The following is a 14,026-nucleotide window of genomic DNA, read 5'->3' as shown; positions in this document are numbered from 1 at the left end:
CCACCACCACCCTCTTCTCATTCCTGCCTGTGTTGTGTATGAGAAAATAGCTAAGGACATCTATCTTGCACTATGCTAAAGATGAAAGTGCAGAAAGACAAAAGGACCTAGGACACGATGGCATCATGGAACTGCAGTGCCTCCCCTAGAATCCTGCCTTTGGCCTTATGGTTGTGTGAGCAAAATAACCACACTCTTTGATTAAGAGCCTCGCTGCACATGGAGACAAACATAATCCTGGGTGATACAGTCCAGGCTTTTATGATGGAATTAGAGCAAGCAGAGTTTCTCCTCTAGAGCCTGTCTCCATCTGTATAAAGGGAGTGGCAAGAATAACAACCAGTACTGCTGGATCACCCACTGTGCACAGGCTCCATGAGGAGAGTTTGCCATGCATCCCCTGCAGAACTGAGAAAGCAACCATTGCATACAACAGGTAAAGACACGGTGCACACAACTATGCCTACTTCAGGGATTTTGCAAGGTTTCTGTGAGGATCAAGGGAACCTAGGCTGGAAATTCCTTAGTAACATAACTGGTTATGTGTGTACTTACCAAAGTCACTTTCCCTGCAGGAAACAGTCAAAGCAAGGAAGTAACAGTCTCACTCCTGGAGCAGGAAGGAAACTCATGAGACTCACCCCACCCCTCCCTCAGAGAGAAGGCAGAAACAGAGACATTTCAGCACAGTTGTGCCAAATACAAAAGCCAAGAGGCTGCCAGGTGAAAGCAAGCATTCCACGTGGCTTCACATGGGCCTCCTTCAAAAATGACAGCCCAGGTGTAACCCTGCCCAGACAAATCCCTGGAACCATGAGCTTGTCCTCTTTCTGGATTGTGCCTCCCATTAACACACTCCTAGCACACTCCTAGCCTGTGTGCAGCCAGGACCTCCAAAGTGCTGACCATCCTGTCATCACTGCAAGGGACTCTGCCTCTCATTCCAAAGGCTGCCCCCACTGCATTACACCTGCCTCCCGGGACTTTGGTATTTTCACCCATGTGTTATAGATCAAGGACTATCTCCAAGCAGCTCAAAGCCACATGATCACCTTATAGGAACTCAAGTTAAAACTTGAGTTTCCTGACCCCAAAGCTTCTGATCTGAATCAGCATGCGGACCTATCTTTGCATGTTTAAGAAATCTCTCTCCCTCCCTCCCTCTCCCTCCCTCCCTCCCTCCCTCCCTCCCTCCCTCTCTCTCTCTCTCTGATTCTCCCTGTGTATTTCTAAAGGGGTAATATTCCTATCTGCCTGGCTGTTTGTAGGGGTATGCATCTGTTTCTTTTTGTGTTTCTGTCTGTGTCTGTCTGTGTCTGTCTTGCTCTGTGAATCTCATACCCTTTTCCCCAGACCCATGTGATTGTCTGTCCGTCCTGTTGCTCTGTCTGGGGGCATGTGTTTTTCCCTCTAGTACACCACACAATAACTGCTTGTTTACCTGACTGTATCTCTTAGGAAACCCTAATCTCTACACCAACAAAGCCTGCTTGCTTTGTTGGCAGTTGCACCTCAAGTGCCTGGAATGAAGTACAAAATAGACACTGAATGTATTTTTATTGAAGCAATAACTAAGTATGTGCTGAACATATTGAGAAGAGAGAATGACAGAACCCCAGCACTTAAAACAACAATGGGGTCTCTCCTAGAGGCAGCAAGGAACTGGGAAGGGAAGAGATTTAAAAGCAATTTTTCCATTCCTTACCCAGAATACAATCAGAGAATTTGTCAAAACATCATCTCGTGTGTCTATTGTCAGGGCCCAGTGACCTGAGAGATTAAAAACGTGTACAGCATAGGGGTCAAAAACTAACACCATAGAAAATGTGGGTTCATACCTCAGCTCCCCCAACCCTTAGCTTCCCTGAGCTCTGTCATCCCCTTGACAGTCAAATGCCAGCAAGAACAGGACCTAGCAAGTAGAGTAAGTGCTCCAAGGACACAGGTCCCTCATTTTACAGATGAGTTACCAGAAAGGCCACAGGTCACAGCCATGAAGAGGCCTCCTATTCTGGGCCAGTGGAGAACTGACACTGGAGGAGAGTGAGGCCTCCAGCAGCTATGGGAGCCTGGAGTAGCCTTAGAGCTCCAAACACTGGGGACTTCCTACTCTAGAATGCACCCACAGAGTGCAGCCCTCTCTCCCAGGATTTGCACATGGCACAGCTCAGCAAGCAACCTCAATGGCAGGGGGCCTGTGTCTTAACTTCTATGATGCTGTGAATTAGGTGAAGTAACATGTCATCTACCTCCGAGAAGTGTGGAAATTAACTGGAATTAAAGGGCTCAGCACAGCGCCTGGCACACAGTAGATGCACACGAAATGCTAGATGCCATGATTAATGAGACAACTGCAGCCTGAGCCCTCTTCTCAAGCTGATTCTCAGACTTAACAGTGGGTCAAAAGAGCTAGTAGATTTTATCTGCGTAAACTCCACTGCTCGCTTGCAACACATCCTCAGATAAACAGATTCACCTGTCTAGGCCTCCTCTCTTGGGGAGAACCCAAATTCCTGCCTGTTGCCCAGAGGACTACGGTGGAGCTCACCCTTCCACTTCCCACTCACCTTGGAGGTGGGAGAGAAAAGAGGCCAGGGCAGAGGCTAACCTAGGGAAGGGAGAGGAGGTGGAGCTGGGCACCACCCACTGAGGCCTACTAGAATGCCTTCCTTCTTTCATCTGTAAGTAGTTTCTGAGTGCCAACCAAGGGCTGAGTATGTCAAGTGGGCTGTGCCCTCCAGGGACCGAAACTGATTCCCTGGATACTGACCAAGAGGCTCCCATTCATCCCTTGAGTCTCTCCAGGATGAAGATGAGCCTGAGCTCTCTATGCTTTCTACTTCTCACTTAGAACAGGACACAACCACTGATATCCTGAAGGGGCTGGGAATATCCAGTCTGTTAAGCAAAGGGAAGCCCAGCTTCCAGAGCAGGAGGCTTTGAGAAGTCACAACTGCGCCAAGTACGCAGATCTACTTTACAAGACACTCACATCCCACGTGGCAATGCCCAGTGTAGCCAGTCACCTTCCCCTCCAGGCCCCACTCCCAGAGAGGCCCAAGGATCACCTGGCCTTTGCTCCCACAACCCTGTCCTTTCTAAGCCTCACTGAAAATGTCTCTGTGGCTCTGGCACTGTGCTGGAGCCAGGTGACAGAGACCAAAGGAACCCAGACCCTGTCAAGCAGATCTTAAAGAGAAAAAAACATTAAATCTGAAGACACACAGGAATCAGTCTGTCCTTTTCTTGTCTGTGACACAGTAGGGAGGCTGGGCTATAGAAATGAAATATCGAGAAAAGTTTGCACAGTTTAGCTTTTATTAAAATTAAACATTCAATATGGGAAACTAGAACATGATTCTTCTTAAAATAATACATTTGAGGAAATGTTTCTTCAGCTATCACTGTAACTGATCAAGCATGTGACAAGTGTCCTTTTATGAGATATAAGTCCCCAACACCCATGCAGAAAACACTAGATCAAGGACTTTCCCTGTGCAATACATTGTACAGGGTGTCAATGGTCCAGTTTGACTGCTTGTGACAAGCACGGGGACAGAGCACCCACATAGACATACACATTCAGTGTCTTGAGTTTTCTTGCAAAGAAAGTATTTTACACGGACAAATTAAACAATAAGGGTCTTTTATTGCCACTAAAAAGGGGGAAATAATTTACAATTTATAACCAAAGGCAAGGACATAGCACTAAGGGCAATTTGTTTCTGCATATGCCACAGTTCCACACATTCCTGCCGTGGCTGATGCTGTATCCATGAGTCACTGAGTCCCATGACAAAGGGTGCACAAGGTCTATGAGGCTGGGATTACCCACCATGGAAGAAGCTTCTTCCATTTCTATTTGGAAGTGCTGCCAGCTTTCCTGCTTGGTCAGTAGAAAAACAAAACATCTGAACATGAGGGGCTTAGGACTCCAAATAGTGCAAACACTAAAAAAAAATACATTCCAATCTCCTTGCTTCTGCAGGCAAACAGAGCCTTAAAAGTTGAATATGAGTTTGTTCCCAACTTGATCCAAGCATGGAGGCAATTTAAATGGCACCTGTCCCAACAATAATAAAAATAAAGATTTGTTTTAGAAACACAAAGCGTGTGGCAGATAAGTACACAGACAGAGCCTGGAATGGAGACACACCTAAAGAGACAAGTTAGAGGTGTAGCGTGAGCATCTGCAAAGCACAAGCTTAATGTGTTCCTCATAGGGACTGGGAAGGGCCCCTCTTTTAAAGTACAGTGACGGATGCTTCCAAAAGAGACATCATCTGGCAGCCAAGGCCTTGGGTAGTGGTAGTTTCAGAATAACAAGAGGACAGAAGCGAATGAGGAATGGTCTGCTGAACTCAGGAACTAGGGAATATAGGCCAGAGGGTAAGCCCTTCTCTGGAGCTGCTCCATACGACAGTGTGCCAGGCTCCATGGCAGACAGTAAGAGCCACCAGGAGACAGGCCACCCAGCCTCAGCCCTCAGAAAGCAAACTCCAAAAAGAATTAACAAATGGATAGACAGGCAATATAGACAAAGGGACAAACAAGCAATATAGACGGGAAGATGCTGAATCAAGCTTAACATTAGTCTCTGGCAATTCAAGACACACCAGTGACTGTGTTTTTCAATTCAGCAGTCTCCCTTGAATACAATATGAAAAAGAAGACTCATATACCTGGAGCTCCTGAAAAATCTGGAGTTTGCTTTTCGGGGGTGGGGAGAGGACAAAGGAAAGATAGCTACAGGCACCAACTGTGTGTGAGAGTGAATGACATATACAACATAACCTTTCATTATCATGGACAATAAAAAGTGATTCGTACATTTTGAAAAAATTATCTTATAAAAATATCTACATTAAGATTTTAGCCTAAAAGCTATCGCTTCGGTTTTATAAAAAGGCAATCTTTGAAAGGATCTGGCTCAGAAATATACAAACATTACACAACAAATATCAAAGTAAGACAGCTTAAAAAGCATCTTAGGGGATATTGCAACTGGCTTGTCATGAAATAGAATTAAGTATTCTTATTGCATAGCAGAAAATGAGGTCACTTCATTTGCATAATACTGCAACTTTTTAGATGGAGAGATGCCATTGGGTACTTATGGGAAATAACTTTGGAATTCAGAAGCTGATTTCTATGTTGTCCAAATCAGTATCCAAGTGGCGTTTAAACTGCTTCTAACCTTGGGCCTCAATTCCATTTCACCACCGCAATCAGATTTCAGATACGCCACTGGCAAAGCTGCATTCACAAGCAGGAGTGGCCACCCTAATAGGGGCAGGGAAGGGAGGCTGCACTACCATGTGACTAGCAGAGACTTGAAAGTCTGATGTAACTACTGTGCAGAGAGATTCGTACCTAGGGATGAAACAATAGTAACTTTGGGATGGGATCTGTGGACAGCTAGAGCAGGTTGACTTTTTTGTGATGACATACCAATGTTCTAGTCCCCATGAAAAAGGATGCACGAAGATGAAATGAACATGGCCCCTACAGCGCCACCAGCAGAGGCAATGCCTCTTAGGAAAGGAGATGCAAGGTGGGACCTATAGCAAAAAACTGCAAAGCAGAAAATATGGCTGGCGAGCTTCCAAGGGAGGGATCTTTTCTGGGACAATGACACATGAATCTAGCTTTCCCCACCTAAGCAGAAAAGCCTAGCTTCTCCACCATGGGGAAGGAGATGAGGAATTTACCTTCCATCAATAATGGAGAATTTGTGTGACACACACACACCAGACTCCTCAACCTTATCCTCACCATGTGCACTCGCCAGCAAGTCTCAAAACTTCCTTGCAGAAGGAGGAAGGACATCTGGGACAAAAACCTCATTGCATCAGCTTCTAACTCAGAGCTAGGTAGAGCTCTGAAATTACAGCCACCCCTGCATCCAGGTGAGACCAAAGCGCCTAATTCAAGCATGTCTTGATTCCTCTGGTGACATTTCTTCTGGATCCACCCAAGCTGGATATCTTAGCTTCTTCTCAAGGCTAAATTCCTATGTACCTTAGTGCTCTTCAAATGTCTTGCTGAAACAACATGTGCTTAACTGTAAAGGGAAATTTCATTCTCAGGGGAGGTATACAATAATGCATAATATACAATAAATATTCAAAGTGGTCAACCAGCTGGGGAGCTTGGTAGACTCCCAGGTTTCTAACTGCAGGGCAGAGGCAGGGAAAAGAGGGATTGCCAATCTCCTGCAGAATCTGCCTAGAACACACATTGGTATATCAGAAGCCTAATATCACAAAGAGCAGGGCCTTGACATCACAGAGGGTTAAGCCCTGGCTCTGAGATGTGAGACACAAGACCTCCCCTCCTCTGCCAGAAAAGTCCAACATAAGCAATTTGCTAGCTTAGGAATTCACACACTGAAATATCTTTTTTAAAAAATGCACATCACCTAGTGCTCCCTTCAAAATCCCTCTCCAAAGGTTTGACTTCCTAGTATTGGTAATATCCTGTCAAACCCCTCTTTTAAAATTCAAGTATCTTTGAAAGAGATCTCAAATCCAGGGCCCACTGCCATCTCCTCCCCAACAGTCCAAGCAAAGGGGAGGGAAGTCTGCAGTTTTGGAAGGGTACATACTTTGAAATAGGGGGAAAGCACAAGAGGACAGTAAGGGTATAAGACAGATTTGACTTTTGTCACAAAGTGCCAAGGGCCAGCCCCAGCCAATATAGTGCCTTGAAGTCATTCATGTCCAAATGAATCTTATATGACCCCATGGACAAACTTATCTCTGGGTTGGTGGAAGGCTAACCTTTTACTTATATAACCTCCAAGCCAGAACACTGGCGAGTAAGATGAGGTGCTAGAATAATTAGGCTTGGGTAATAAATACAAATGAGGGCTGTCATGTTATGGGAAAAACCAGAAGTGGGATCCCTCCCTAAGACCACTGTGAGCAGAGACTAAATCCTCACCATCATGATTTTTTTGTTTTCTTCTTGTACATTTTTTTTTCCAGTGTGTTACCTGGGGCTACTCTGAAGAGTTCATTTTTTTCCCGCTCAGCAAACAAAATCTTCCATACCTGGAATCCATGACATCAAAAATGAGAGACCCAGATGAAGACTGGGTGGTTCTCTGCTTCCCAGAGGGGAGCCCAGGAAGGGCAGCTAGGAAGACCATGGGAACCTATGCTCTCCCTGGTCCAGCACACAGAGGACAGGGCACAGCTTCAAGAAAGCCCCAGCTCTTCTGCAAGCAGAGTTACAGTAGTCAGGTCATGTTTGCAGGCACGAACACAGAACTGCCCACTCGCGGGTTACTTCTGGACAATTCCAACCTGTTCAACTGGATCTCCAGGAGACAGCAGATTTAGTAGTCTCAGGGTCCCCACTGGACCAATCCAGAAAAAAGGTTTCTGTTATTTGATTTTCAACATGGCAAAAGGATCAGTAGTAAAGAAATCCAGTAGATTACCATAGCTCCCTACCCCACAACTGAGTGAAAACACATTTTACACACAAACACACACATGTGCACCACGCACATGTGCACGTGTGTTTTAAATACCTATATAAATACCAAAAAAAAAAAAACCCAAAGGTGCTCCTGGGGCAGTCAGAATGCCACTGCTGAGGGCTGAGGCCCAAGCACCTTAGGGAAGCAGGAGGTGGGTTGCCAGTGTCCATACTGTGAGGGGCAATGCCAGTCTGCCAAGTGAGAGCAGAGTGGTTCCCACACCACCCTGGACCCTCCTAATGAGTTGCATCCAGTTGCTAGGATCCTGCTGCTCCGAGTCACAGGTAGCACCCATGTCATCCTCCGTCTCCTGGCAGTGGGAATTTGGGTCACAAGGACTTGTGAATCACAGCAACACCTAACGTGAAAGGGAAAGAAAGTTATCATCATAGCTTCGAGTCCCAATGAGTCATCCTACATCATAGCCAAAAGAAATAGGTATCATTTTTACCCAAATATTGAAGGACTGTGATTTAGGGTTGACAGCAGCTAGCTGTTTCCTACTCTAACAGTCAAGTCTCAGCATGACATTTGAAACCGTGAGCACAGTCCCTCAGACACCCCAGGTTGGCACTGTCACACAGATCTTCTAGTGTGATGTCACCTGTTCCAAACCCTAGCAGTCTGCTTAACAATGCTCACCACTCTTACTGGAAACCCAGAGGTTCTACATAGCTCTAAATATGTGTCACTTTAGGAGAAGAAATGGGTGATTTATATCTTTTAGAAAACAGTAGAATGACGTGGAAAGAACAGTTGACTTCATGGAAGCAAGCAAAATAATCTTGATCCAAGCTCTGCCACCACTCAACCTACATTGTGGGCTTTTGGCAAATCTACTCACCTTGTAAGATGCAGTTCCCATACTGTTTAACGTCACTGAATTGCAAGAGCCTTTCAGTGCTAAATTCTCTACTTGGATAAGCACTCTAAACATGTGCATACATGTTACTGTTTTAGTAAAATGGATTAACACCTAACTTTGTGAATCCATGCATGACCCCAAATCAAACTATAATAGACTGAGGCTCTGTGGAAGACAGTATAGTTGAGTCAGTCAACATCCTTTCTACTTCTTGTCCTTTACAACAGACATCAGCTGGCAACAAACTCAGCTTCCCAGATTGCCTTGTAGCTGGAAATGCCATGTGGCTCAGTCCTGGCCAATGAGGGTATAAATGTGAGTCTTCCAGTGCTGTAATGTTGGGTGTCCCTGTCCTGCCCGGGATGTTCATGCAAGGCCTAAGAGCCAGCAGTAGCTACTGAGAAAGGTGGTAGGAGAGAAGTCTGGTTCCTCAACCATGGACTTTCTACTATCTGGGACAAATACATCCCCTTCCTTATGTAAACACCTATTGGTTAGGTTTTCCAGTACCAGCTGCTGAACAAAATACTAACTCAAAAAGATGCCTACAAGTAAGATGGTTATTGGAGCCTTATTTTAACAAACTCCAATAGCTTTTAAAAAATCTGGTTCAAGATGAGATTAAGAGAACATTGCTAAAAGAAAGACCAAGGTACCTCATTGGAGAGATTCTGCTCAGATGTCCATTTCCTGTTAATTCCTGGAGAATAGTCCAGACACAGATACCTACAGCAAGCAGAACCTGTGTCCAGGCCAAGAGGTGGTGCCTGACCTTGATGCATCTCACCTCCACCTCAGACATCTCTTTCACAAAGTACTATTTTTTTAAATCAGGATTGCTTTTTTAATATAAGCTTTCTTTTGGTTATAAACATACTATATTTTCCTTTTGGAAAATGTAGAACACACAAAAAAACCTTTAATCCCTTCATACAAAGAGAACTACCATTATTTTCCTGGAATATTTCCTAGCTTCTAATAATCATCACAATCTTTTACTCAGTGTTGAGTGCCAGGCAGACCTTGTGCTAAATGCTTTACTCATTACCACACTTCATTCTCACAATGGCCCTCAGAGGTTCAGTCTAATTTTTATTCCCATTTTATAAATGAGATAACAGAGGTTCAGTCAGATTGAATACCTGGCTTGGAAACCTAGGGCTAGTGTCAAAGCTTGGATTCAAATTCAGATCTGACTCCAATGTCCATTTCCAGAAGCTACAGCTATTCACTACCCATCCCCCTACATAGGACCATCGGACTGAGCACACACAACACATACAACTTTGTAGCCTCCTTTAACTTAAAAGTCTATCACAAACATTTTCTCATGACATTAAAAATACATCTGCTGTAAGACATTCCAGAGATTAACTATTTTTCTAACGTCAAACATTACGTAATTCTCAGTTGTTTGTTATTATAAGTAACACACCAATAAATAACTTTGTGTCTATATCTTTGTATTTCAGAGCAAATCCCTAGATTTTTAGATAATAGACTCACTCAGTCAATGGGTTTGTGCATAAAATTGCATGTTTGCTTGTCTCCTTCCCACCTACTTCTTGGGTGGACAGACAATGAAGAAAGGCACATGAAATATTCAGCATATATATGAAATTCCAATCAATCAGACCAAAGTCCTCCCCTCTCATTAAGACATTAGGTGGAACCAGGGGAAGGATCCTTCCTATGTCTCTCTGTCTTATCCTAGAAAATGCCCCACTACTCTTCCCTCTTGCAGCTGCAAAAAGAAGCACCAAACTGCTTCTAAAATGTTTCATATTTAGCAAAGGAAAATGTGACAAGTTGAGGGAAAATCCTTAAGGGGGAAAAAAGCGAAAGAAGTTCATTGCAATGAGAGCCCTGTGCTGAACGAATGTGATACAAAACCCTTTTAGTCTGCCCCACACAATTCTCCTGTGCACTGAAGTCCAAATGAGATGGGATGACCAGCCTTTCTAATGCAAAATGGGAATAAGAATACTCCTGCAGTCAAGGTACGAATTAAATGAGATAATGACCTTTAAATACTTAGGATAATGCAAGGTACATTGTGTATACTCAATAAACAGATGTCTGGCCTAACTTCCAGACAGAAGGAGCTGGGTTACAACATGAATGTACACTTTCATGTCGCTCTATGGACCTCTGACAGCAACGTCAACTGTGCTGCTGCCTCTGCTCCTTACCTCACCAAACCCTGCACACATACTTCCTGAGAAAAGGCCTCCACACTAGGATTCCATTATACCTCCCAGCCTCTTACCCCAGCCCTGAGCAGGGACAGTACTAGGGACATGGCTTACACGTTAGACCTAGGTTTGAATTCTGACTTTGCCATTTATTAGCTGTGTTCTTGGCCAATTAACTCTCAAAAGCTCAGTTCGATCATCTGTAAAATAGGATCTAGTCCTATTTAGCTGAGGGTTGCTGAAAAGATGAGAGTGAATGTATACACTGCACCCACCACACTGTCCTACAGCACAGAGCGGGAGCACTCATCAAAGAACGTGTGTGACAGTGACTCGCTCTCGGAGCTCTTCCAGGAAGAGGTCCCTGACTCCATCATTCCCACTGGTCTCTTCTGTCCTCTAGCTGGGCAGTGCATTCTACTTACAGCTTCTGTGTGCATTATCTTGTATTTCCCCTGCTCTTTCCAAACCACCTTGTGAAGAGCAAGAACCACTCTTTATACCACCTAGGAGCCTGGCACATAAAAAACCAGGAATGCCAATGAAACTCTAGGTTCTCTGTACCAGCTAAGATCAGTTGGAAACGGCTCCCTCGAACAGTCATAATTCGGATGCTACATTCAGGTTCACAGGGAAAAGAAGTGCCAATTATTAGCATCTGTCACGGACACAGAGTGTAGGAGCGGCCACCACTGGAGGAGGCACAGGGTCCCAGGTCCAGCAAGCTCTCGGCCCTCCTCTCACCCCGCCCCTGGGGTGGTGGCCTCTGGGGTGGGCGGGGCTGAACACACTGACCTGCGTAGCTCCGCCCCGTGCTCATGTTGGTTGGCAGCAGCGTCCATTTGTCTGTAACAGGATTGTAGTACTCCACCGAAGCTAGGTTGCAGGACCCGTCATCCCCTCCGACCACGTACAGGAGCCCGTTCACTGCACAGACACCTGGGGGTCGATCACAAGCCGTAGGAACACTGGAGATCATGACCCATGCGAGATACACCCAGCTGGCTCTGGGGCTCATTTCTTCCCTTCTCGGTGGCACCGTGGAGATCTGGCTCCACAGGTCTGAGTTTGAGCAGTGGGGGAACACGCTGCCAACAACCTCTGGACTCTGAGGATCCCCTTTTCTAACAGGGTGATTTCTCCCACCAGGGAACTGTCACTACTACATGGTCACACAGATGCCGTCTCTGCTGGCATCCGATTGTGGGTACAGACACTCTACCACTCTATGAGAAGTTGCCCACGGAACACACAGACCTCGCATACCCAGCCTGAAATGGGAAATGAGATAATCTGGCAAGTTCGTGTCCACTACTAATACTCTACTTGTCGGCTTTTCCCTGGTAAGCCCTGTGTTGGATCTGTCCTGTGTGGGGAATGGCTGTGTCTACAGCCCCGACACAGGATAGGGGTCTAAATTTACATGGAGTGGAGGGTCCCCTCCCCTGCCCATCCCCGAGGAAGCTGGTTTGAGGGCTAGGTCTTCTGAGGTTGGTACTGAAGAGTAGGAATATGTATCCATCAAGACTTTAAAAGGCTAAACTCCAATAAGTTGTGTTTTTACAAAGTGAGATGAAGGGAGTGGTGCCACATTTATAGAGTGATGGCACTCTAAAAAGTAACAATTATTAGTGTTGGTGAAGATACTCTAAATTACTGGTCAGAGGATAAAACAGACCACCGTCCTAGATGGTGTCTAAAACACAGGTGCTCCCTATAACTCAAAATTCCACTTCTGGCGTTTTATCTAAAGAAATGATTTTAAATGTGTGTATTGATTCTGCTATAAGAACCATTTATAATGACCAAAGCATAGCTTAGAGTATACAAAAGTTGGAAATAATAAGTGTCCAGTAATATACTGGTTGTTTAAATTATGATACAGGAATTAAAGTATCACGTAAATTAGTGTTGTAATAAGATGTTGATGAAAGATGGGAAAGTGAGTTTTAAAAAGCAGATTATAGGGCCAGGGATTTAGCTCAGTGGTTCCACCACCTGCCTTGCAAGCGGAAGGATCTGAGTTCAATCCCCGGTACCAAAAAAAAAAAGCAGATTATAAAGCTGTTTCAGTGTGATTCCATTTTTGTTAACAGAAATATCTATGTGTGAATGTGTGTATGTACTCGCATTTACATCTAAACTTAATTCTCAGACTCCAGATAGGGTAGCTATAATTCCTTGCTCATGTGGTTTAAGGCCAAATGCCAAGTTACATTACAACAGTTGTAAGCAATGAGTAAATTAGTACATTCCCCCTCTGTTTACACCTCCAAAAAATCGGCCACAAGTGAGTTTAGCAAGTAGAATTTATGAGACTAAAGGAAATAAACTGCCTGAAAGTCACATGTTTGCATTCCAGCCTGGGAAGTGGGGCTAAGCCAACACTTTCCCAGAGCAAAGAGGTATAAAGCAAAATATACAACACAGGACATGACCCAAAGGCCTATGGTCTAAGAAAAAGTCACTTGATAGGGATGTCAGGCTCTGAGAAATATAAACACACTCCATGGTAAAGCATTCCTACAGGAAGGAAAGGAAAGGAGAGGCAGGAAATACAAAGAAGGGAATAAAGGAAGTGGTTCCACTGGAGAATCACTCATGGATCTGACTCTCCCTGCAAGGAAGGAGACTGGATTCAGGTGAAAGTAAGAGGTTCTCCTAGCCAGGAACTGGCAAAGAAGACACAAAATCAACTGTTATTATCTGGCCCATATCCACCCAGCCCTGTGCTTAGCAGCCAGCAAAGCCATTGGGGGAGGGGGAAGCTACTGGCAACCAGAGGGCTTTTCTGGGTCCATGCCCAACTGTATGCAGTAAGTTATTACATGTCCCTGGAGATAAGGGACCCTCCCCTGCACCTATTTGGGGATCTTGTGGTGAAGCTTTGTGGGTCTCAAGCTCTCTTCTCCCTAAAGCAGAGCCTACCGAGCAAACAGGTGCTTCCTGTTTAGAATCCATCTTCAGCTCCAGACTTTGACAATTTTTCCTCTCTTCCTTTCACTCAGAGCTATTGTCTACATTCTAGGAGAAAAGACGCCCAGAGAGAGGAAGAAGAGAGCAATAATATTACCTGCATTGCGCCGGCACATATTCATGTCAGCCACCTGCTTCCAAGTGTTTGTTCCAGGGTCATAAACCTCCACGCTCTTCCTCACCAAGGGCCCATCATGCCCTCCTGTGGCATACAGCTGTCCGCTGAGCACCCCAACCCCTGAAAGACAGAACACAGGGTCCTAGCCTCAAGCTAGCTATAGAAACCAAGAGGCCTGGCTGAGGAGCAGAGCTGCCTCCAGAACCTAGGAGGAGCCTTCTGGGCTGCTGTACCACTGCCCCCAGTGCCAAGGAGCAGAGCCGCCCTCAGTGCTCAGGGGGCCACATGGGCGCTAGCAGCACACAACCGTACCCCCCAACCCCACTCTGTTGAAATGAGAAGACACATAAACAAGTCTCAAAACCAGACTTCAAGATCACCTA

The 14,026-nt window shown here is 45.2% G+C and overlaps 1 protein-coding gene across 3 annotated transcripts in view; it reads right to left on the bottom strand.

The window, feature by feature from the left end:
• Positions 1-3,629: 3,629 nt before the first annotated feature.
• The window catches only part of Klhl3 (kelch like family member 3), a 116,061-nt gene continuing 105,664 nt past the window's right edge, over positions 3,630-14,026 (bottom strand). For all 3 annotated transcript variants that reach the window (XM_004836194.3, XM_004836195.4, XM_013077954.3), the window contains 3 exons: positions 13,623-13,763; positions 11,345-11,488; positions 3,630-7,847 (listed from right to left, as the gene is read on the bottom strand). In XM_004836194.3, the coding sequence (XP_004836251.1) occupies positions 7,819-7,847; positions 11,345-11,488; positions 13,623-13,763 (314 nt within the window). In that variant the 3' untranslated portion in view covers positions 3,630-7,818. The remainder of the gene's footprint in view (positions 7,848-11,344; positions 11,489-13,622; positions 13,764-14,026) is intronic.

The sequence above is a fragment of the Heterocephalus glaber genome, unplaced genomic scaffold, assembly GCF_053883595.1.
Source record: "Heterocephalus glaber isolate CG9 unplaced genomic scaffold, H.glaber_assembly_v1.0 deba00001606, whole genome shotgun sequence".
Classification (NCBI taxonomy): Eukaryota; Metazoa; Chordata; class Mammalia; order Rodentia; family Bathyergidae; genus Heterocephalus; species Heterocephalus glaber.
This window is presented reverse-complemented; position numbering and strand designations above follow the sequence as displayed.